The following is a 23,541-nucleotide window of genomic DNA, read 5'->3' on the forward strand; positions in this document are numbered from 1 at the left end:
AAAAGCGGGTTATTGCAGTTTCTGCTTGGCTCCTAGCTCTAATCGGTCTAATAGTGTCGCTCGCGTTTGTTACAAAAGATTTTATAGAGAGCAAGAATGAGATGGCAAGCACAGTACGGTTTTTTCAGTCTGAAACGATGAATATGCCTCCGCTGTGGATATGTACTATGGATACTTCGCTCCCAAATTTCGGAAAGAATCTTGGAAAGCAGTTTCCAGGCCAGCCATTACTCTGGATAGACTTTTTCAAAGGATCTAGATCTCTGCTGAACATTACTTATCCTTATACACATGAGATGCCACAACTGGGCACCGTTCATGTGAATGCGTTGGGGCAACCATGTTCACCTCCAACCGTTATGAATCCCTCAATTTTTGAAGAAGAAAACAAAATTGCACCAAATTGCTTCCATTGCTTTTCTCTCGATGGCACTCCCAGAATTGTGTTTGAAAGATCTCATCATGAGGATGAACATGACCACGAAGCAGGCACAGCTTCTAAAATGCATGCTACAATTCGAATGGCTAGGCACTCTGTCTTCTCAAAATGCAGGATGTCGCAGATGGGGCTTTCAAGAGATGCCTTCGCCTTTTTCACAGGCCAGATCAAGACACACCATCAAGAACTGAAAGCTAGAGGAATATTAGATTTTGGAGTCTTCGACCCGACAAATGGGTTTCACAACCAATACCTATGGCCTCTTTATAGGATGGGATTCGGGAATGCTACAGTTGATTTTGCAGTCTATGATGTTGTCGATATGTTATGCAATGTGTACTTGTTTTCCGACTATTTCTATCCCTCGTCGGCAAAGGCTGTGAGGTACAAATTTAATGACAAGTACTACAGGTGGGAGAGAACTGGTGAGGGCCCTTACTACCCAAGCAAATTTGATGAATATTACAGTGGAGTCTCTTCCAGACCGGCTCTGTATTCAGAGCTAGGGGCGATTGGAACTGAAAAATATGAGAATCGATCCATGTATGCTGGTCAGTCTCTACACATCGTGACTAATCGCAGTATGGTAGACAAGGCGGATGTCGTTGCTAGTCTGGAGCCATTTCATATGGCAAGTCTTCGATTCACGAGAAACATGATTCATGAAACTGAGTCATATGAAGCTAAAGTCTCCCGGACGATTCTTCAAACGGGAGACGTTCGGGCCGTGCATTATGTCTATTTCATGGATGTTAGTTTCGAAAATTTCATGACCAGAGTTGTGTCCAAGCAGCTCACGGTTTCGTGGTCAGCGTTCGCAGCCGATTTCTTCGGACTTACATCACTGTTCTTAGATGTTTCTGTGTACACATTAATTGTTGCCCCCTTGATTATGAGAGCAAGAAAGAAAGCACTCATCGCTCGAAAAAATAAGGTTCAAGCACGCCATGTCGTTTAGACACTAAACTTTTGATTCGGCAAGCCAAGCATGACAATTTCCAAGTGTCATAGAATTTTGAGCAGACATGGGAGTAGCTTTTTGCCGCTACTCAATTCAGGGGTCTCGAGATGGAAACACTGACGAAAAAAACAAGGCTGATACATCTCTGTCAGTAAGCCTCATTGTTGTGAGGCGGCCGATACCCCGTGCGAGAAAATTCCTAGTAGAGCAATTCCCTTATTGATAATGTTGTCAAATTTGAATGGGACATTTCGGGAGATGTAAAAACATGCGGCACTGAATGCACATAAACTTAGTTTATCCAACAGTTCAAGTTGAGTGTTCAAATTGAGTTTTATGCAAAGGACGGTTTGAGGGAATGTGCTAAAGCATAATCCCTCTGCTAGAGCACATTCCCTCAAGCTGTTTATTGCTTTACTTCGGCGCATCCTTGAAAATTTTTTTAGTCGAACGTTTGTGATTGTGCAAGAATCGGCAAAACATAATGCTACAATTGGTCTTGGTATATGATTGGTGGATTGAAAAGGGAGCTTGACATTATCAAAACCAGTACTTGTTCCTTAGACTTTCATTTCGCATCGCGGAGGTCACTATGTTTCTTCAGAGAATATTTTCATATTTCGTATTGGCGTTTGTTGAGATATGGGCAGATGTAAAGTTCTGATTTCACGCGGTTTATCCGGGAAAGCGCATAAACCAGAAAATATCCTGGGTCTAGCGCAAACACAGATGACAGAAGACGAGCGTTTCCTATATCAAGATTCATAAGAAGCGTTACTCAGTCTTGGATAATGAAACGGAAGGCTTTGAAGATGTGCTTACGAGCCACAAAGTACGTAGTTCAATGCGAACTGTTTGTCGTATAGTTTCTAGAATTGATTGTTTGGAATCTGTTCCATGTTTGAACTACCGGTGCTACAGTATACAATTTCAGTGATTGCCTCAGAGTATCCTGCTTTTGGAGACCTATCGCTTTTCAAATCAAGATCTTGGTAGATCTTGAGAAGGAAGAACTTTTTACTTGCATCGTGTATGTAGTCGTTTCACATGACATGAAGCATGATTATAGATATGATGATTAGAGATAGAGAGATAGTTATCGCCTCCTGTACTGCACATGGCGAATTTCAATTTTTTAAGTCTTCTCTTGCGGGATTGGCGCTTTCGCTTACAACCCAGATCAACAAGGGGTTTTATACATAGCACATCGCCATAGATTTCAGATCGTTTGCCGCGAAAGGGGATATGGAAACGACGCAAGATGGCACACTGCCATCCGAACACAAATATTGCAGTGATGGCATTATAAAGTGTCTCAGCTTGTGGTTTGGGGTTTCTCACTAGACATGTGTCTGTTGCGAGTGTGGACTGTGCACACCCTAATTAATAATGATGCGCAAAAAGTGCAGTGTGAGTGGTTGATATATGTCTCAAACGATATACCTCTCTGAAGTGTCTTCCAATATTCTTTCGCAAGTGCACACGCGCGATTTCTTCGACATATGAATTCGAGATAAAACTAGGGCACCAAGGGCAGTGGACACCATCTGAGTTCGGCTGATCATGGTTGGACAGTGTGACGAGAGATTAATGTGCGCGCGGGCAAAAGACGCGCGATAGATAGATATTGATATCCGCTCAACGACTGCCCAGGGACCCACGAGAGTGCATGAAACAATTACTTGATCTGTTCGATGGGCAAATTTGGGACTAGCGCCTGCTTCTATTGAGTTTTAACTCTTAAGACGGACGCACAGAAAGGAAGTACAACAACTAATGGAAGTCGCGAGATTGGCTTGGAGGATTTTGAGGACGTTTTCCCAGACTCGTAGCGATGTGTGTTCCGAAAGAGGAAAAGTTCCGGCACGAGACAATTGAAGGGACGAAACTGCAAAGTACTGAGATGCTTTGTAAATGCAGGGAGTTAGTGAAAGCAGTATCGAGTGCGATTCGAGTGATAGAACTGAGCGAGGTATTTGTACGAAATGCGTTTGTGAGGAAAGTATGAAACAGAGGGCGCAGTTGCGAATTCGGCGGTTGGCGGAAGATTGCGAATGTCCATCCAATAGAGGAGAGGGAGGTGAAAATACGGCGATAGCAATTGGCTAGCTGCTCATGAGTCGGGAGATCATTTGAAACGTGTAAGGGTCACGTTGTCTCGACGTGCGAAGAAATGTGTGGCACATGGCCACACATTACTGAGCGCAATTTCAGGACACACCCAACTGCTCCTCGTCAGCACCGGCCGTAAAACGGAAAACAGTCCCCAAAGGTCCTCTCGGTCGCCGGCCGACGCTGAGGTTTCTAACCTCAAAATAAACACTTACATATCTCCTTGTCCACTCCCTTCATTTCCGTCTTTGCCGCCCCACCCATATCTTGTCCTCTTTTCGCTTTTGTTACCGTCAACACCGGTTTCAACACCCAAGAGTCCACTTGACTCATTTCTCTCCGTCTTTGCAATTACTTCCTACCGCCCCATCCTTTTTCGCCATCATGTGCGGAATTGTCGTTGCTCTAGGCCTCCAACGCCCCCGCTCCGAAATTGAAAAGATAATCACTGCATGCGCAAAGAAGATTGAGCACCGAGGTCCCGACGAACTCAAGACCTTTGTCTCCGACGATGGATGGTGTGCTCTCGGGTTTACCCGTCTTGCCATTTGTGACCCGGTTGATGGACACCAACCTATGCACACTAGTGATGAGTCCATCTACGCCGTCACCAATGGTGAAATTTACAACCACGAAGACCTTCACCATACCCATCTTGACGACATGCCGTTGGCCTCTCATTCTGATTGCGAGGTCATTGCACCTCTCTACCAAAAGTATGCCACCTCAATGTTCCCTTTCGCTATCGAACACGTTTACAACCTCCTCAAAGGGGTCTTTGCAACTGTCGTCGTTGACCTGAAGCGCAACCAATTCATCGCCGCAAGAGATCCTATCGGAATCAGGGCGATGTTCATGGGCAAGAGTGATGATGGTGCCATTTGGTTTGCCTCAGAGGCAAAGTCTCTGCTCGAACACTGTTCAAGCATTGAGCCCTTCATGCCGGGTTCCTATTATGCCGCGTCTCGAGGCGCGGAGCTGGCTTCTTCTTATCAAAAGTACTACAAACCCTTCTATATGGAACCAGGATGGCTACCCTCCCGCAAAGTTGACTCGAAGAAGTTACATGATTCCTTCGTCACCTCTGTTCGCCGTCGTTTGATGTCGGATGTCCCCATCGGTGTCTTCATCTCTGGAGGCCTCGACTCCTCTTTGGTTGCTAGCATCGCGAAGAAACATCTTCCAGGAGCATATGAGTTCCACTCCTTTTCATGTGGTCTAGAGGGCTCCCCAGACGTTGCTGCCGCCCAAAAGGTTGCCGATTACCTCGGCACAAAGCATCATGTCCTCACCTTCACGGTTGAGGACGGTATCAATGCGCTCGAAAAAGTCATCTACCACTTGGAGACATATGATATCACTACTATTCGCGCTTCCACCCCAATGTTCTTGCTCTCCAAGGTTTGCAAAAAGTATGTCAAGGTCGTCCTCAGTGGCGAAGGTGCTGACGAAGTATTCGGTGGCTACTTGTATTTCCACAACGCTCCTTCAGAACTCGATTTCCATGAAGAGACGGTTCGCCGAGTCAAGCTCTTGTACACTGCCGATGTTCTACGCGGAGACAGGTCCACAGCTGCCCAGAGCTTGGAGCTTAGAGTGCCGTTCCTTGATCGCGACTTTTTGGACGAAGCAATGTCGTTCTCAGCTGGTGACAAGGTCACTGGAAAAGGAAAGCGCATTGAAAAGCTGGCCATTCGTCGGGCATTCACAAAGGAAGAGAGCGGAATTGAATATCTACCTGACGAGATTTTGATGCGGCCGAAGGAACAGTTCTCAGATGGCGTTGGTTATAACTGGATTGATGGCCTTAAGGACCATTGCGCTAAGGTGGTGTCGGATGATCAACTAACAGAGGCTGCGAAACTATTCCCACATGACCCGCCGACTACAAAGGAAGGATACTACTACAGGCAGTTGTTTGAGAAGATATTTGGCGGGTACGAAGGCGCTCAGGGACTTCGTGATGGCATTCGTAAATGGATTCCTCTATGGTCTGAGTCAGATGATCCGAGCGGTCGCGCTCAAAGATTCCATTCCGCTGCTTATTCACAAATATCCAACGGTGATTTGCCGAACTAGATTCAGTCGGCCAGCTAAAAATCGGAATGACTGATTTTCTAGAGTCCGTAGTTGGAGGAACTTTTGTCACTCACATCTCTATTCCGAAGGCATTAGAAGTGACGAACGTGGGAGGAAGCGACAGTCAAATTTCTGTTTCGGAATGACGCGATTAAGTCAAGACACGAGGTCGAACAGACGAAAATAGCTGAGTCTTTGAAACAACTGCTACTAAAGAGCGAGTGCTTTCGCGGAAGAGGGAATTTTCATGTGTTCATGCCTATTTTGATGTTGCTACTGCGGTGCTTTTCGAAGAAGCATATAGAATGGGACAGCTGCATACAACATGCGTCATCAACGCGCATCTGTTGATATCAACCTGTCCCCCAACACTGTATGATATTATGGCATGAGGTATCGTTATTTTTGATGAAGGCGACATATTTCCTTCCCGGAGCTCAGGAATATTCGCAACTAGTTGTCTCTGCTGAGAAAACGATGCCCTCGCTCGACGGGTGCAGTTCAACCATCGGCATCATATTTGTCTGGCGAACAAGGATGAGTTGAGTCCCCAAAATCTCTGCAGCCTTTCGGTCCAACAGAGAATGATATTGGCCCTGACTTTCATCGAACGACATCCAATGCTCGGTCAGCCTTTTCCAGTGAGATAGATATGGCCTTGACTTTCACATGTTATTCAAGGAATGACTCTTCATCCCTGCGCCTCGTCCTTCCGGGCAAACCCCGGGGCATCTCTGGTACTCCTCCAGTTTGGACACGTTGACCTGCATATGGTGAAGGGGGTTTCTTCCTGTCGTTTTGCTGTCATCCGCAGTTAGTCAGACCATTGGGCCCTGATTACGGGCTTTATTCCAATTCGTGTCCTCAGGCTTATGTTCCAGTATATGCAGCTCACGGGTGCAATTGTTATTCATAGTGCTGATAATGCCCCTGTAGTGCGGAGTGTATCCTGACGAACAAACGTCTTTTGACCGTCGGCATGGGACCCATATTTCGGTACCAAGCAACGCAGCCCGAAAGCATCTGTTATTCCAATTCTTTCGATTTTGCTCTCAACTGCAACTGCAGTCATTGTAAACACCAGCTCCTTCTACCGTTACTGTCCCCCACCAACTTCACTTGCACACTTGCAAGACCTGCACCTCTGCCCATTCATTCCTGACAGCCCCAGGCCGAACGACGCCCGGGGCTGTGCATTTTCAATCCGGACGCGTGGAAATCTCTGTCTTTCGATATGTCGTGGAGCAACTTGCTCCTACGATTGCTGCTTGTAGCGACGTTGTGCTGCTCGGTGCTCTCTAGGGGAAATGTAAGTGCTGATAAGGCACATGCAGGGGGCTCTTCCGATGCAAAGAGCATTGCGAGCACTGCAATCGAAGATAACCTTGAAATGCGAACACTAAGGATGGACTTGGCCGATAGCGAATCCGAGCTGGAAGTTAGTGCATCTCCAATTGCGGTTGAAGGCATTCTTGTTCCTGAGACCCCCGCATCTGAGGATGACGAAGGCAACATCTCTAACACAATTCCCCCGTTTAATCCGACATTTACCGGACCAGTTGCGACTGCAACGGCGACGCCAGCTCTTTCAAACACTATTTCGTTTTCGACTGTCGGAATCGATGACTTGCCTATGGCAACGGAAGGCGAAAGCAGTTTTACATCAATCAATGAGACAGAGGGCCCTTCTGAGGATGAGAGGCAGGACGAGGAAAACCCTGTGATAAGCACCGCGCCAATAAGCCAAGACAGCGTGGACGAGGAAAACCCTGTGATAAGCACCGCGCCAATAAGCCAAGACAGCATGGACGAGGAAAACCCTGTGATAAGCACCGCGCCAATAAGCCAAGACAGCATGGACGAGGAGAGTCAAGGCAGTCCCACTGCAGTCAATGGCTCTGTTCTGCCTGCAAAAGATGCGGAGGACGAAGGTAAGGGAATTGGGTCAGATTATTCGGTCTTCACGGAGGCGACTGACGCTGAACATACCAAACCTCTTGACAGTGCATCTGATGTCCAGTCAACCGCGGACTCAGAAACGCCTTCAAACCTAGGATCATCTTTATTGGACGGGTTGTCATCCTTGATTCCGAAAAGTCCCGGACGGCCATCCGGAGATCTTGTCGTCGACAATCCGATGGAATCGGGTGCAAACGCTAAGGCTAGTCCTGACCCGCCAACATCTGAAGGCGAAGAGTCGAATTCAGCCTCCAAAGATGATGTGAAACTATTTGAGGCGAAGATGCCCGCCTCAAGTACAGAGCCATATACCGCACCAGCCGTAGAACCCGACTCAAAGCCTAAGGTCACTTTTCCTGTTCCTGATAAGCACGGGAATAGGGACGACACGAAAGCCCCTGAAGATGATAGTCTCGACGAGTACGATGCAATTCCTATAACTTCTCTTAATTTCACAGGTGAGCCTGAAAATGATGAACGCCCCGAAGCCAGCAGTACCTGGAGTGAGAGTCTCACTGCGTTTGATAGTCTCGCAGACGCCATCTCGCCAGTAGATATCGAGCCGATTATGCCGTCTGAGGAACCAGTCCCTACGTTTGGACCCATTGTTCTTCAAGACGTGGAGCCTGCTCAAATTCAAAACTCCGAAGACGAGGGCGATATTTTGACCCCGTCCCCTTCCTTGGATGGATTTTTTGACTCTTTCGACATCACCCTCGGAATGCCTGAAAACACGGAACAGCCAGAAGCATCCGAGAACCCTTTTGAGATTGTCTTTTCGCCTCCAAAACTTGCTGATGAGTCACCAGTGGTCTCCACTGAAGCGGAGATAGAGCCATCTGTTGCCCCAGAAGATTTGCTTATCGAACTGTTCGTCAACCATCCGGTTGACTTTTCCCCAAAAGTACTAGCTGAGGATATCCGTGATATTTCGAATGAGTTTATTGAACCGGAGGATTGGGATATAGGCCATGTCATCCCCCTTTCCGAATTCTCGAAGTTCTCATCGCTATCCCCCGCTGTTCGTCAATCAGAGAATAATGAGGACAGGAAGACGTTTGAGGTAGTGCTAGAAGCCGTCTGTACCTCCAGCTTTGATTGCAATGGCGTGACTGATAGCTATCACACTTTTGTGCGTAACCAAAGCATGGATAAGGCACTTGCTTCTCATGATTTCGGGCAAGTGAATGTGTACGTGAAAGGTGACAAGATGAAGGAAAGGGCCGAACCTACGAAAGTGGAGGCAGGGGTTGGGTTAGGGGCCGGGGTTATCGCGGGCATCGTAGTAGGTGCCATTGCTGTGGTATCTGTACTGTTGCTTGGTGTTGTTCTTATGCTAAAGCGCAGAGGCGGGCAGGACCGGGGCTTTGATCGCGAGGACGATTTCGGCAATGAGGTTGAAGATGGATATTCTCAAAGTAATCGGCAGGACCCCCAGGATGGCGGTTCATTCCTCATCAGCAATTTTGGCGGTAGTATACGCAATGCATCGGACATGGTTCCTTGGACGAGTAACTCTGAAAGGTCTGCTAGCGGCCAAGGGGAGCTGAATGAAGACTCTTTCATTTCTATTAACACAGACGCGTCAGGGGATTCAGGGAACAGCCACCCGTCTGGGTATCAATACGGTGAGACCACGTCGTCCTCATCTGGTTCAGAGATGGGGCATGTGGACGTTGATAACCGGGCTTCCAACTGAGGCGAATGAGTTTTTGGCAGTTGATCAACTTTTGTATATTCATAACAAGGCGTTCTCGCCCTCACAGTTAAGGTCAAGAGATGTACACTAGGTCCTTCGCCGTAATCGCAATGGTTGAGAAATGACATAAAGCATAACATGATTATTTAATTTCTGAAGAGAGTGTGCCTGGTGAGTGACAGCATCGTACACCGCTTTCTTTACGTTGTAAGTGGCCCTGCACGTCATGAGACGGGCAAGTTGTGTGGATTCGAAGGTGCCTTTTCCAATGTAACTGAACGTTGTTAGAAGCAGATCTATTCGTTGGCGTAGCAAGCCGACATGCATACCAATTGTAATCATTGCGTAATATGGTCTGCCTCCGCGTACGGTAGATGAAAGTCAAAGAGGATCTGCAACTGTGCTTGTGTATTCTACGAGATGTCGAAACGAGTAGAACGTTCTTTCCATCTGAAATTTGCCCATATTTAAAATGTGGATGCAAAGGAACCATGATGTGCATTCGCGGTAGACATTTGCTAGGACCGGAACTCGTTTTTGTTCGACGCATCCAAGTGCGCATTAGATGTACCGTACTAAATTTATCACTTTCTTTTGCAAAACTGAATGACTCTTCTTTTCTGTTGCCGAGAACGACCCGAACAAGTGTCTTCATTCGGTGACCAGCAGACATGCGTTTGCATAAAAGGCTTGCTCATGTCAAGTTGTCCTGCAAGACGGCCGAAACGCCGTGTGCTGAAGGATATCTCTACGAATGTTGGGTGTTGCTGTCCAAACCGATAGAACTCAGGGAAGATGAGATGTGAGAGGGAGGCCTTCTGAATCATATTCAAATTTCAAGGGCAATCTCTGTACAGTATTCTGATTCGACACACGTGTACTTCTCGACACGTAGCGCGCGAGAGAATTTCTGATGACAAGAACGGCCCGGTAGAAGCTTTTGAATCGATACCCGGTCGACATCACACCTCACTTGCCGGAGCTGGCGCTCAGAGGCGTCGAACGGCCTCAGCAGCCGCAACCACGTCTGGCGACGCGGGTCAAAATATACTAATTACGCCCTTCGTGCCCCAAATCGGTCGATCGCAAGTTTCAGCATACCGACTACAATGGCATTTGTTCCCTGCTGGTCGGGAACATCAGTGCTTCATCGCACCTCTTCACCTCAACTAAGTGCTCATTGCTCCACATTTGTTTCTTCTCAAGTCATCCCGAGATGTACCCCAGGGCGTCCAGTCCGGCTGCCCTCATGTTTTGATCTTCCAATTCAAATGGTTGTGGCCAAGCCGCAAGTAATCAACCCTACTCCAACCTTTTCGGTGGATCCGGAAGGCTACATGACATGTGAATCTGTTCGTATTCGTGATATTCAGGACTCTCTTGAAACAAGCCCGGTCTACATCTATTCGAAAGCACAGATTGAAAACAACTACAAAGCTTATCAAGAGGCGCTCACTGGACTTGATTCTATCATCGGCTACGCTATCAAAGCGAATAACAATCTTAGAATAGTTGAGCTTCTTCGCAGTCTGGGATCCGGCGCAGTTCTTGTCTCTGGGAACGAACTGCGCCTTGCCGTAAAAGCTGGCATGGACATGACAAAGACAGTTTTCAATGGGAATGGCAAGACCTCGAAAGAACTTGAGTTTGCGGTCGAATGCGGATGTTTGATCAATATTGATTCTGAGTTTGATCTTGAACATATCGCGACTGCTTCGAAGAAGGCCGGCAAGCGGGCGAATGTCCTTATTCGCATCAATCCCGATGTGGATCCGCAGGTTCATCCCTATATCAGCACAGGTCTCGCGAGCAGCAAGTTTGGTATCCGCAACTCTCATCTCCAGTGGTTTTTGGATCGGATTCGCGACGAAGACTCACTTGTCCTCGCGGGAGTTCACTGTCATCTTGGAAGCACTATAAAGAAGGTTTCAATTTTTAAGGATGCTGCTGAAATCATGCTTGGTTTCATCAGTGAGATTCGGCGCCAAGGTTTTGACACACTCAAGTTCTTGAACATTGGTGGTGGTCTGGGTATCGACTACGAGCGACTCGGTGAAAACATTCCGCGCCCAGTGGATCTCATCAGTACCATCCGTCCCCAGCTTGTTGAGGCGAAGCTCACAATTATTGTTGAACCTGGCCGATCCATGGTCGGAAATACAGCAATTATGGCTAGCAAAGTAATTGGCGTCAAAACAAACGGATCCAAAAACTTCATCGTAACAGATGGAAGCATGGCGGAACTCATACGCCCAAGCTTGTATGACGCATATCAATTTATATCCTTGACGGAGCCCGGCGGCGAGGTGGATACTTTCGATATTGTAGGGCCGGTCTGCGAAAGTGCAGACTTCCTTGGGAAAGAGCGTGTTCTTCCGCGCCCGGAGGAAGGTGCCGGGTTGGCAGTTATGGACTCTGGTGCCTATTGCTATGCGATGGCATCAAACTACAACATGAAGGTGAAGCCAGTAGAGGTGCTTGTGGATGGCAGCTCTTGGAAAATTATTCGCAAAGCAGAGACTTTCGATGACATTATGGCAGCTTACAACTGACAAATAGCTCAACAAGAGGTGGGTGCTGCAGTGCTGAGAAGTATTCGGCAATGTAGCAGCTAGCTGCGATAGCGATTATAAAGTTCATATGGTTTGTGAGAGTGTTTCGGGCAACCACCAGGCTAGTCTGATGACTTTCCAAAGCCGGAGTCACCATGATTTTGACAAACGCGCCTTCTTTTTCAAGGTTGTCGTATAGAATAAGGCGCCCCCAAGCGTGAAAAGCATTCCCAGAACAGATGCGTACGAAAAATCCTCTGAAAGTACATCAAAAGATCCGACGGGGTGCTCCTGAGTGTATAGGATGTCTGTGCCAACAAGAGCGAATTGACAAAGACTCTCCCTTCCGTTGACGGGGGCGATAGCAACATGTTTGAGACCTAGAACAGCTTCACCAAATGAAACGTATTTTGCTTCTGGTGATGCGGACCGCAAATTTAACAGTGGACGATATGGGATCAAGTACTCCGAGGAGCTGAACTTGCTAGGATTTTTTGGCCTGCGAGCGTCCAAGAGAATTCTTGAAACCAAAACAACTTGACTAGCCTCCAACGTTATTGCGATCGACGGCTCAATGAGGCCCAATGTTGTCTCAGTGACATCTAGACCAGTGATCCGTTTCGCAATCAGCATACTTGAACGTAGAATAATGGGCCTCTTGGGTGCATCGCTCTGTGTCTGCGCATTTTGCGACATACATTGTCCTTGTTCTGATTCTTCTATTAACGTCGCGGGGCATTGAACAACCTCATCTTTCTTTAGAAGCTTGAGGGCCCCAGTTACCCGACTTCCAAGTGTTGAATTTGCAGCTTCGTGTAACGCGTGGTGCACTCTGGTCACTTCTTCGTCTGGTTCATACATATCTATTACATGGATCTCCTGTTCGAGCATAACGTTGTTCCAAAAAGTGTATACGAACCAACTCTCACCGCGAGTGGTACACACTGGGTCGCCAGCCTCAGGGTGTGTGATAGTCTCCAGCAATGACCCTGCTTTTGCATCAACTAGCATGGCATGTACGAGCGATTCTTTCTTGTTTTCTGAAAGAACGAGGACAACCTCTTGGTCCACATGACGGAACAGAACGCGGCGGTCGCCGGTGACGCGTATCGCCGGTGCTCTTATTCTGGATGAGGCAGGATGAAACGGCTTCCCAGCTTCCACTTTAACGATTGTAGAGTCCGTTGGTACCACCACTCGCCAAGTTTTCACGCCATTTCTAAGTCCTCGTACTTCACTTCTAGTTGCATCTAAGGACAACCAGCCGCGATCTTGGGTTCGCTCTGAGACAGAGCGCCCTGAGGAGCTTGAACTGGTTATCTCTTCACCTTCAGAACTTAGCATTCGCACATAAACCTGGTCCTTGTCCCTACAACGGGTTCTTTCAATCAGTACCTGGACTGCGACAAAACCTTCAATCGTTTCTTGCAAAACTAGGTCACCATTTTGGACGCGGAAAGCACGAACACTAGTTGCATCGTTCCCGCACACCACCACAGCGAGATCTGAATGGCCTGTGACCAACCTACATTTGTTTTCAAGACTACACTTCCACAGAACTTGACCTGAACTGCCTGCATCCAGTCCGTACACAACACCGAATTCCGATCTTGCGACAAGAACCGACGACCTGCTGTTTCCGTTTTCTGGTGTATAAAGTGCGGATTCAGCAATATGGGAAAGACCCTCCTCCCTCAACCAGATTACTTTGTTGCCTCGGGACAATGTAAGTCGCCCATCAGTAAATGACCGGACTTGCCCCAATTCCATGGATATGTGAGTATCTGCTGACCACACGGCATCCTCTGAGGTCCAAGCATTTGTCTCTTTTGAAGAGCAGGCGCCTTGCTGTCCCTCAGTTAGACTCTTGACTTCGCCAGTCGCAATATCTATGGAAAGCGTTCGACCGTCGCACATATCCACAAGCCCAGATGGCTCGTTGCAAGATCGCAAGTTGCAAGCATGCCTCTGCCACAAGGGCTTCGTTTCCCCAATGACGTATGCGGTAACTTTCTCATCGGAGGCTGTAAATAGCACGAGGGTTCCACGTGAAGTTTTTGGGGCGATATCAACTGAGAGTAAACGTACGCCGTGTGGAGGTGGCGCAGAGCGCCATTTTATAGAACCGTCATCCCCATTTAGATGGGCGATTATACCAAGCTCCGAAACAACGATTATTCCAGATTCGTGCGAGAATGCATGCACGACCCGACCGATACCAGTGCGGCGCCAGGTCGAACCACATGCGATTGGTAAGATGAGGGCGAAGCATAGGTAGATGAAGAACCTCATGGCTTAGGGTGGGGACTGCTCGTGGGCAAAGGTTTTGGGTTGTTCAATCTGGATGTTGAATGTGGGAAGATTGGGTGGAAACTGAGACTAATTCGCCTGACCGCAGCGGGCACGGGCGCGGAGCGATTCAACGGAGCGACCCAAAATACCGTCGGTCGAGGAGGTCGATTAGGAAGGGCGGCGGTCAGATGCGCTCCAAATACGTTATCTGGCTGAGGATGACGTCATAACACCGTGACAAAAGGCATCCGTGACCGGAATGAATTCGAAGGCAATCAATTGATAATCGCAAAAGCTCAGGGACTCTCATTAGCGCGAAACCGAGCTGTTTCCCATTCCTCGGACGCTTACTTTAATACAAGTAGGGCGTTGTCGGGAAACACTGATAGGTTGTAGAAGCGGCGGCCACTCTTGATCTCGACGGTGTCGGAAGAAATCGTTTCCAGCGCGGTGAGGAACCGTGCTCCGAGTCCAAGCGTCATGGCACTCGCCTCTTGGGGGGCCCACCGCTACGCCCGACGACATTCCAACCTATCTACATCTGCGATTGTTCTACTAAATGTTCTGGCGTTGGGGAGGGTAATATCTTAAAATTCGGCGTCCAACGTGAATTGGTAATCGCCAACCGTTTCGAGAGGGGCGCTCTTGCCAAAGACGCCGTTTTTCTCTGCTTGGCGCCCGGAAGTCGGGCTTCCGACGTCACTCTTAGAGACCGACACCGACACCGACTCCTGGGATTGCTTCGTGGAGTCAGCGTCCATCATCTCGAGGCTCTCCTCCAACTCGATACGGTCAAGGTGCTCCCTAACGGCGCGTTCGAGGCCAGCCAGAGCGAAGAACATGGCCTCCTCTAGCAGCGCGGTAAGGGCGACACTTCCGCCAGTCTCTGGGCAGGGAACGAGGCCGTTGACGACATGGACGGTGCCGTTGCGAAGAAAGTTGAGGACGACTCTGAAGCGGGCACCGTCGCGGTCAATGAAAATGCGACCGTGTCTATCCCTGAAGGACGGAAGGTCTGTACACGCCAGAGCACATAGCATGGAGCCCTGGGAACGGGAATTGCACAGGGTGGAGGTAGATGTGTGGAAGGGGACGCCGCCTACGTTTAGCTCGATGATGTCATCGGACGGGGGCATGGTGACGGGTTGCCGGCATGCACGCGGCTGTCCCGAAGTTCGGTATCCGGCTGGGGATGGCCGCTGACGGGGTTGGGGTGTCTACCGGAAACGGAAGGAGTGGGTCGCTGCCGACGAGTGGTAGATATGTACGGAAGGTAGATATGTACGGAAAGTCGGGGGGTGGGGTGGGACAGACGAAATGAGACAGTTGCGATCAACAAGGCGGGGAAATATCGCTTTGCAAAGCATACGAAAGCTGCAAATTTGCCACGTTTGAATAGTGTTGTCTCGTGCGCCCGCAGCCCTAAATTCTTCGGAATTTTTGGGCTCCCATGCCTCCCAAACCGCAGATATTTCTTCAACCAGCGCCACAGACTACCCTATGACGTGACCGGAGAATGTGCAGCGAAGTTACGATGACTTGGGTCTCTGTCAAGTTGAAATGCTCATTGCCAAAGAGCGAGGGCGACACTACAACCAAGCAGGAAAAGGCTGTTTTGACGGGACAGACTCTTTTAATATAGGGCGTGCAGCGGTACAGGTCTTTACAAAATATATGTTTCACACGTTTCTTACAATACATAAACAACTTGAGGTAGCTCAAATGCCGTGTTTGCGCCGGCAGATTAGTCGATCCGATGTTCATCCAGCTCTGATATCAACGTAGTCGTGATATCGTTCGCTCTGCGTCGGAATCGACTAAATAGTGATACTTTCGGGGCTTGCGGCCATACCAAACCTTCTTCTTCGCGACTGCTGTGGTAAGTGCTTGACATCGTCCCGTTCCCACCCGTTGTTGTAGGCATCGGGAGGGGTGGTGTATGTTCGCGGCGCCGTCTGTATGACATGCTTTCACCGCTTGACTCGCTTGCAGTCATCGACCGACTTCCATTCTTACTTTTCCTTCCATCTCGTACAGTAGTCCCTGGGGTTTGTTGTTCCCCATACAATGCTCTCAAGACCGCCTGCTCTCGTTGTTGTCTGTCTGTTAAGATATCTTCTAGAGCCGCATCAATCTTTGCCTGCCGATCTTCCTCCTCGTCTTCCTCAAAGCCACTAGAGGAATGATCTCCATTGGATATGCCCTGTGTGCTATCTTTGTTCCCCTGAACTTCTTCCGGATCCGGTACATCTTCTTCTTGAACATCGGCCTGACCCTGCGAGCTGGCTTGAGCTGTCATGGATGTGGAGGGTACAAGGTATTGCAAGCTCTCTTTTACAGTGCCCGCACTCTGCATCAGTTTTCGGCGAGCTCTATAGTATGGCGGCAGCAGCTTGCTCAGAGCCAGGTTGGAGACACCTCGTCGAGCAAACGTCATAACAAGGTCCTTGCGAATCTGCGTCGAAAATGTTCTCCACGTCCAAAGTTGGCTCGAATAGCTAAAGCTTGGCGTCGTAACGAACAAGTCAAAAAAGTCTAGAACCCCTCGTGTTGGATTCTCTTTGTTCTTGTATGACGCAGTAAGTTCGAAGGCATCAATGAATATGTATTTAAAAAGCATGCTCGATTCCCCACGTCGGGCCATTTGGCTAACGTCGTCCATCTTCGACGGGGCTTTCGTCACCAGTGGAATAGCACCAGAACTCGTGTCAGTTCCGGTACTCAAGTTCGGAGAACTCATATTACTTCGGGATAAAGTCCTCGAGAATGCTGGGCTCTTCGCATCTATGGCGTTGTCATCATCTGGTCCAGGCTTCGATCGGGCTGAGAAAATGAAACCGGAAACGCTAGTCCATAGCTTTCTGGTCAGATGTGCACTCATTGGGGCAACTTGAATTGTCAGGAGGTTGTACACGGGGATGCCACCGACACGGTCTTCTTGAGTTGAATACCATCGAAAAGCGACTGGAGCCCCATCTGATGCTTTGATTCGACTGCTCTTCCGATCTACACCAGCCGCGGCTGGTTCCAGGATACGCTTGAAGTAACTGCTCTTGATTTTGTTCTGAGCACTAATGTTTCCGAATGTCATTTCCGTAGAGCTCCCTCTTCCGATGTAGAAGATATGGCGACATACTAGATCGTCTAACGTGAGTTCAACGAATGGATGCTCTGTGACTCTATGCATCTCCTTGTACGTCTCTCTAAGTTCCCATGAACACCTGTCGAATGAGTAGGAAACATACATCGTCGGATACTGAATGTCGGTCGCGCTGGCTTTCTGGTCCTGGCGCATGAAAGTAGCCACCGCTTTGGCCTTTGCCTTGTACCGTAGCATAGTGTCCGAAAATGATTTTTCTCCTGGCAATATCAAATTATCAACTAGATGTTGTTGAAAAGTATCTCCAGCGTACAAGAATTGCTTTGTGACGTTATTCAGTGTGCGCATAAAGTCATCTAATTCTTCAGACGACACTTTCCCACCAGCAAGTTGTAGCTTGAACCGCAGCTTTGAAAGTTCTTCGTTCACAACCTCAGAAGAGCGCATACTCTGCATTAAGACTTTTCGGATAACGTCTGCGACAGCGTGGAACTCATCGGCATTGGTAGACATGGTAATGTCAGGAATGTTAATATACAAGAGAGACGGTCTCAGGATGTGATCATCTCCGTGGCCCTCATCATTTTCCCGTGGAGTGCTCGAGGAAGATATGTACATCAAATCCATAGATATAGGACGTCTCGTCACAAGTGCCAGAGAGTCCGCTTTTGATCGCATTGGGTCAACCCACTGTTTCCCGCTGAAGTCAAACTCTCCAGACGATGCACTTCTCGAAAAGAGGTTTGCTTCATTCAGATGAACACGGTATTCGCGTGCGGACCATTCCTCATTTGTCTCCCCGAGTTGCATATTCTTCCGAAGCTCCTTGTCAATAATGCCAACACGGACAGCTCGTGAGGTTAAAAAGACCATTCCACTAGTTTCAGGAGAACCAAATGCAACCTGACAATCATTAATGTGCAGAACGACCTTTGGTGCTGTCTTGAGTACCTCAATGCTACCGCATGCCAAACCGTCAATGTTGCAATCATTGAGCCGACAACGAGACTCAGACGATTCAGAATCTCGGGGTGAAAGAAGGTCAATCATTGTTCCCATTGGACGTCTCCATGCCGGGACTCGCGATCTTGGCATGGAAAGCAGCGGGGGTGAAAGTGGATCTGCATCACCGCGTTGGGTGCTTGGACTTGATAATTCGCTTGCTAGGTAGGCGTATTCACTGCTTGTCCGTGACCTTCGCATGTCCCTCGCGGTTTTTTGCTTGGTATGGATCTTACTATCTGAGGTAAAAGGAGACGGGTCCGAAATATCCAGGTTAGAAATGTAATCGCCGTCCGACAACTTCCGAGAACCGCCTTGTTCCTCCTCGCCTGTTTCTACCTTTGCAAATGGAGACGTCTTGGCAGGCTCTACGCTCGTCTCTTGCGTAAAATCAACTTTTGGAGCTTTCATAGCAAACGACTTCTCCTTGAATGCATCAGGCCATGCAGACATAGATACCCGTCTGACGGGTGACCAGATTAGCCGCACACGATCAACACGAAGCTGCTTGTCGTGTAGCTGTTTATCAAGCCTCGTCCCCCGCTGAAATGGATGAGTCGCCGAAAAAGTGTAGAATGGTGAATGTTCAAGGTCGTCACTTCCAAATCCAGAAACCGGGCAATTTCGTGTGGGACTATTCAGGTGGCTTGTCCCCTTGCTCATGGACGACGAACCGCAATTCGGTCCCATAGCCAAATCATCAGAAAGCCAGACTTTGTCTACCGTTAGCAGTTTGCCGGTATCATCTGAATCCACAGCCATATCCAGTCCAGGGACCCGGATGCTCGAGTAAATATCGACTACCTGTAATCGCCGTTTGGTGAGCTTTGATGTCCTTTTCACGTTTCTGCCCTCCAGTCTTTGAATCTTGGTTCGCTTCCTGAGCTCTCCTGTAAGACTAGATACGGAGAGGAATAATCCATGGCCAGGTTCCAAATTGTTGTACAACGCAAGTTTCAAGTTCTTTGCGTCAATTGTAAAATCTAAACCGACTAATGTGCTTGAAAGACCTGTGGGGCTTGGAGGCCTGCGCACTTTCGCGGCACGACGTGGTGCCAACCGACATGATATTGGCCTTCGAACAAACTTCTTCACAACTTTGATCAAAGTCGATACGGCATCAGAGTGCAGAACCGAAGACCCCGGTTCTGAAAACGAGCCGAACAAGTTGGCGTTTTCTGCGCTGCAGCTTTCCATCTCATCAAAAGGAGACTTATCACACTTCGAATGAGTTATGCACAAGTCAACTCCTAAGATCATTGTATGAGTTTTATAGTCCTTGAAAGAATCAACGCCAGGAATCTCATGTAATCCCGTCATCCATGTCGTAAACCCCCCGAATCCGTTAGGAGCGACTTGAACGGGGTCATTTGCGAATAGTAGAGTTGCGGAACCTTTCCCGATGCCTGGCCCTCCTTGCGAGACGTCTTCTCTGCTCGGAAACGGAATGAAATAATGATCCTGCGGGTCGCCACCCAATACTGAAATTGTAGGTTTCAGACCGACGCGGACGAAATCGAAAACTAATTTGCTCCTGAAGTTCTTGTCGAAACTAGAGGGACGCAAATACCAGTTTTGCATCTTCCATGAAATTGGAAACGGGTCTTCTGTCGTAGATTCAAGCCTTGAGGTCAACATCTCAAAGTTATCAGCTTCTATATCAACAAAATGCTTCGTCATTGAGTATGGAGAGACCGAGCTCGATAGATGCCCTTTCAGCTTTTTGGCAGTTAGCCTCATTCGCCCATGCATGTTCACTCGCAGCGTGTCGAACCATGGAATTCTGGGGGAAGGATTCTTGCCACCTGCAAAGAATCGGGAAACGCCCCTTCCGAAGTCACCTATTGCACCGAGAAAGGATGGGTTATATCCACATTGAAGCGTATCAATTATGAGGTGGATATCTGCAAATGTCTTTGTTGAACCTAAGCCTTTCACGATTTTAACGAGACGACGTCGCCCGATAGCCACAGTTGCCTCTGCCACATACGGGGCCAGTGTTGCTTGTACAGCTTGTCCAATAACAGTTTTGTCGAAGTACATCCGATCGATTACCACAAATGCTACAGGATAATCCCGAAAACGTAAACGCACTCCGCTAGCATCAAACTGCACAGCTCTAAAACCAATGGAATTCCAAGCATCGGAATCGTGTTGGCGTGTCTTGTTGTGCTTCTTTAGACCAAGCTCATAGTCATCTAGCATCTTCAAGCGTCGAATGCTTTCTATGCTTCCCTGCTCCCTCACGGCGTCGTCCATAGTGATATCAAAAGAAAGACTTGCAGCCACAAAAGTAGCTAGTGGCGCAAATTCCAAGGGGGGCAGGTGCCCATTCGCAATACATTTCGCGGGAGTCGAATCTTTCAGTTTTCGAACGCGATCGAACCATATCTGTGAATCGTTCTTCTTCAAGGCATCAACACAGCGCTGAGCCGTACCGGCAATTTCAGCTCGAGCAATTCTCTCAAGCTGCTGGATACGAACTGCCATTAATTGTTCACGCACAAGTCTTTCCCTTGTTTCGTCTTGGAACAATGGCAGCATGCGAGTGAGGAAGCCTCCCAGAGGGTGGTCTTCAATGTAAACTTCCACATCTTTCGCAGTAAACCGTATGTCGAATAGCGGGCGTCGACGAACCTTATCTATAGGAATCCCTCGTCTTCGGAGACGTGCTTCACGACTGACTTTCAAAACTGTACGAAATCGTAAAAGCCAATCCTGAAGTACTTGACCAAATTGAAAGTCGTGCAAAAGCATTAGGCGCAAACCATGGACCTCTATCCCAAGTCTTCTCTTTTCGATATTTCTGTTCATGGTATGCAAAGGAGAGTCTAAACGAAGCTCTGACCCATAAATACACTTCCGGTCCTGCATCTTCAGAACTACATGAAGACCAACGTATGTTTCCGCACTGAGGCAGAACACTGGAAGCTCTCCTGCAGTAATACCGATGTTCGGCCCGTCTGGAAAAGAGGCCGTAATGGAAATGTTAGTTGCGTTCACTTCCCATTTGCTCATAGCGTTCATGAGCTTCTGATGTTTTCTTTTGCGACGCTCTCTTCGCTCCGATTCTGGCACATGAACTCTCTCTAGGTCCATACGAGAGAGAGTTTGTGGCATAGTCACAGCAATATCATCTCTGTCGGAATCTGGCGAGATTCTCAACATTCCTACCAACGACTTAAGCTTTTTCAATGATGCAAACAATCCAGGCAAACTCTCTAGACCAGATTGAACATCGAGATCCCAATTAATGCAAGTATCTGTTAGGCTGATGGCTTTGTTCTGTCCCGCGTTTGGATGAATATCAAACATCGCCTCTTTGCATACCAGGTTCGTTGTTCGCGCCCATTGACTCCAATGTTGGAGCTCCACGTTATTCACGACACCATGAATTCGTGCGCTGGTGCCCCCGAAAAAGTCTAGTTGTGGAACCGCAATACTCTGACTCGATAATACGATGGCCATTGTATCACCATCACCGATCGGCCCATGACCTAGTACAACCGCAGTCCAATGCCGTAGATCAGAAACCAATCGCAAAGAAGTCGACTCGTCGTCGGAACTTTGCAAGCTGCTACCACTAGAAGTTCGGGCAAGGGATGTGGTGCTCTCTGTGTCTGTGCTTGTGGTCCATCGTGGCCGTATCGGATGTGGAGATATATAGCTTGATGCAAAACTTGCGAGATCTTGTACAAGTGTGACTAAGCCCAACGGCTCAATAGCCACAACTCCACCGTTGCCTGCGATGTCAACTCGCATCGAGTGCCGCTTCGAACAGTTGATATCAAGTGCGGCGGAGACATCTTCAATCCACAGCAAAGCCTCTGGCCTTGCCGCCACAATTTTATCGATTCCTTCGGAAGACTCGACGTGTTCAGATGCATGAGAAGTTTCAACCTTGCTCGACATATCCCCATGAGCGGCTGTTGCTTCATAAAGTTGTACAGAAAGCGCATCAACTGCAATACTTCCCGCGCTGCAACCGCGAACATTGATAGCTGCATGTGCCATGGCCTCATGCCTTTCATCTGCAGCCTTTCCATAAGCTGTAACCTCCACGCTCTCAAAGCGGGCAAACACTCCGTTCTCCGAAGCTTCTGTCGATTTCAATTGCGACGTCTTCGGTTTGAACGCCTCAGAAACCGATTGCGGTAGGGACATGCCGGTCAGTCTGGTGGAAGCTTCGCTGAGCTGTCTAGCAACTGGGGCAGTGAACCGAATCGCAAATCCTTTAACCTCCCCGTTTCCCTCCCAGTACCGTAAGATACTTGGTTTTCGCGGATACTTCGTTGCAGGGGCTGAAGGAGGCAGTTTTGCGCGTAGTCCTCGCGAGTACCCGGGCGTTAGCTCCATAGCAATCTGAGAAATAGAAGCATCCAGAACGCGAGGAGCGGTACAGGATACTTCGCGCACATTGAGAGATATTCGCAAGTCGTCCATGATGGCCATCCGACGTGGTCGCAAAAGAGTGAAGAAGCGAGGCGTTAAGAATGCAATGACTTCTATACCATGGCGAAGTTTGAAAGAGGCCTCGATAGGAGTATAAAAATGAGAATCGCTGACTGGAGCTTTGCAAACGTTGGCGTAAAACTCGTTGACAGAGAGCGAGTATCGAGAGCCGAAGATACCGTTCGCACGCCCTTGAAGAATGAAGTGCTCCGCTTTGCACTCCCACGAGCCGCCGTCCTTCCAGATGCGAAATTTGACGACACGAACGCGCAGGCCACGGATGATGAAGGCAAAAAGACGGGTGACGATGTTGCGGAAGAGTGTCGACCAATAATTGCGCTCCACTGCTGCCATGCCCGCTACGAAAACAAGAGATTGTAGCGCGCGAAGGACACGGCGGAGAGGCAAGGGGATGCCAGAGTTAGACAGCGAAATGGACTGCCAGGACATTGCAGATGAGGAAGAAGCTGGAAGAGACGGACGCAGACGCATGTTAAATCTCTCTGCATAAATATCCAACCACGGGCCTCGACATCCGCCGAAAAAGAAGCCAATAAATCTGGTGGAGATGCGAACTTCACATCCATCAGGAAAGCGCCTTGACCCTGGGCGAGCATAGATAATGAGACAAGCGAGGCCTAGACGAACACCATATCCTTTGCGACGAAGAATGATAGTTGTGATGAATGCGATGAGCAGGAGGATGACGGTTGAGACGGAGAGGCCTGTGAGCCATTGGACAAGGCGGAAAAAGTAGGAGCGGCCATGGCTGCCAGCCGCAAAGACAGTGGTTGATAGAGTTGGCCACCGCATGTGGACCGGGAGACCGGCAACACGCTGGAAAGAGACCGCGGCAGTTAAGAAAGACGGAAAGGCAACTTCGACGAGAGCGTT

General features: G+C 48.6%; 7 protein-coding genes; 3 read left to right on the top strand and 4 right to left on the bottom strand.

Annotated features, from left to right (window-relative positions):
• Positions 1-3,896: 3,896 nt before the first annotated feature.
• CHC_T00004458001 (hypothetical protein) lies at positions 3,897-5,847 on the top strand. XM_005715803.1 is given in 2 exon segments: positions 3,897-5,591; positions 5,592-5,847. 1 exon segment carries the CDS (start codon positions 3,897-3,899, stop codon positions 5,589-5,591), a length of 1,695 nt encoding a protein of 564 aa, XP_005715860.1. The 3' UTR covers positions 5,592-5,847.
• Positions 5,848-6,743: 896 nt separating this feature from the next.
• CHC_T00004459001 (hypothetical protein) lies at positions 6,744-7,397 on the bottom strand. The gene has a single exon (XM_005715804.1). It carries the CDS (start codon positions 7,395-7,397, stop codon positions 6,744-6,746), a length of 654 nt encoding a protein of 217 aa, XP_005715861.1.
• A 2,961-nt stretch (positions 7,398-10,358) lies between these two features.
• Positions 10,359-11,912, top strand: CHC_T00009352001 (diaminopimelate decarboxylase). XM_005715805.1 is given in 2 exon segments: positions 10,359-11,801; positions 11,802-11,912. 1 exon segment carries the CDS (start codon positions 10,359-10,361, stop codon positions 11,799-11,801), a length of 1,443 nt encoding a protein of 480 aa, XP_005715862.1. The 3' UTR covers positions 11,802-11,912.
• A 39-nt stretch (positions 11,913-11,951) lies between these two features.
• Positions 11,952-14,093, bottom strand: CHC_T00004460001 (hypothetical protein). The gene has a single exon (XM_005715806.1). It carries the CDS (start codon positions 14,091-14,093, stop codon positions 11,952-11,954), a length of 2,142 nt encoding a protein of 713 aa, XP_005715863.1.
• Positions 14,094-14,320: 227 nt separating this feature from the next.
• Positions 14,321-15,229, bottom strand: CHC_T00004461001 (hypothetical protein). XM_005715807.1 is given in 2 exon segments: positions 14,321-14,680; positions 14,681-15,229. The coding sequence occupies 1 exon segment, from the start codon at positions 15,227-15,229 to the stop codon at positions 14,681-14,683; it is 549 nt and encodes a 182-aa protein (XP_005715864.1). The 3' UTR covers positions 14,321-14,680.
• A 17-nt stretch (positions 15,230-15,246) lies between these two features.
• Positions 15,247-15,414, top strand: CHC_T00004462001 (hypothetical protein). The gene has a single exon (XM_005715808.1). The coding sequence runs from the start codon at positions 15,247-15,249 to the stop codon at positions 15,412-15,414; it is 168 nt and encodes a 55-aa protein (XP_005715865.1).
• A 275-nt stretch (positions 15,415-15,689) lies between these two features.
• On the bottom strand, positions 15,690-23,139 carry CHC_T00004463001 (hypothetical protein). XM_005715809.1 is given in 2 exon segments: positions 15,690-15,837; positions 15,838-23,139. 1 exon segment carries the CDS (start codon positions 23,137-23,139, stop codon positions 15,838-15,840), a length of 7,302 nt encoding a protein of 2,433 aa, XP_005715866.1. The 3' UTR covers positions 15,690-15,837.
• Between the last annotated feature and the right edge of the window lie 402 nt (positions 23,140-23,541).

Source organism: Chondrus crispus, genomic scaffold, assembly GCF_000350225.1.
Source record: "Chondrus crispus Stackhouse genomic scaffold, scaffold_230, whole genome shotgun sequence".
Taxonomy (NCBI): domain Eukaryota; phylum Rhodophyta; class Florideophyceae; order Gigartinales; family Gigartinaceae; genus Chondrus; species Chondrus crispus.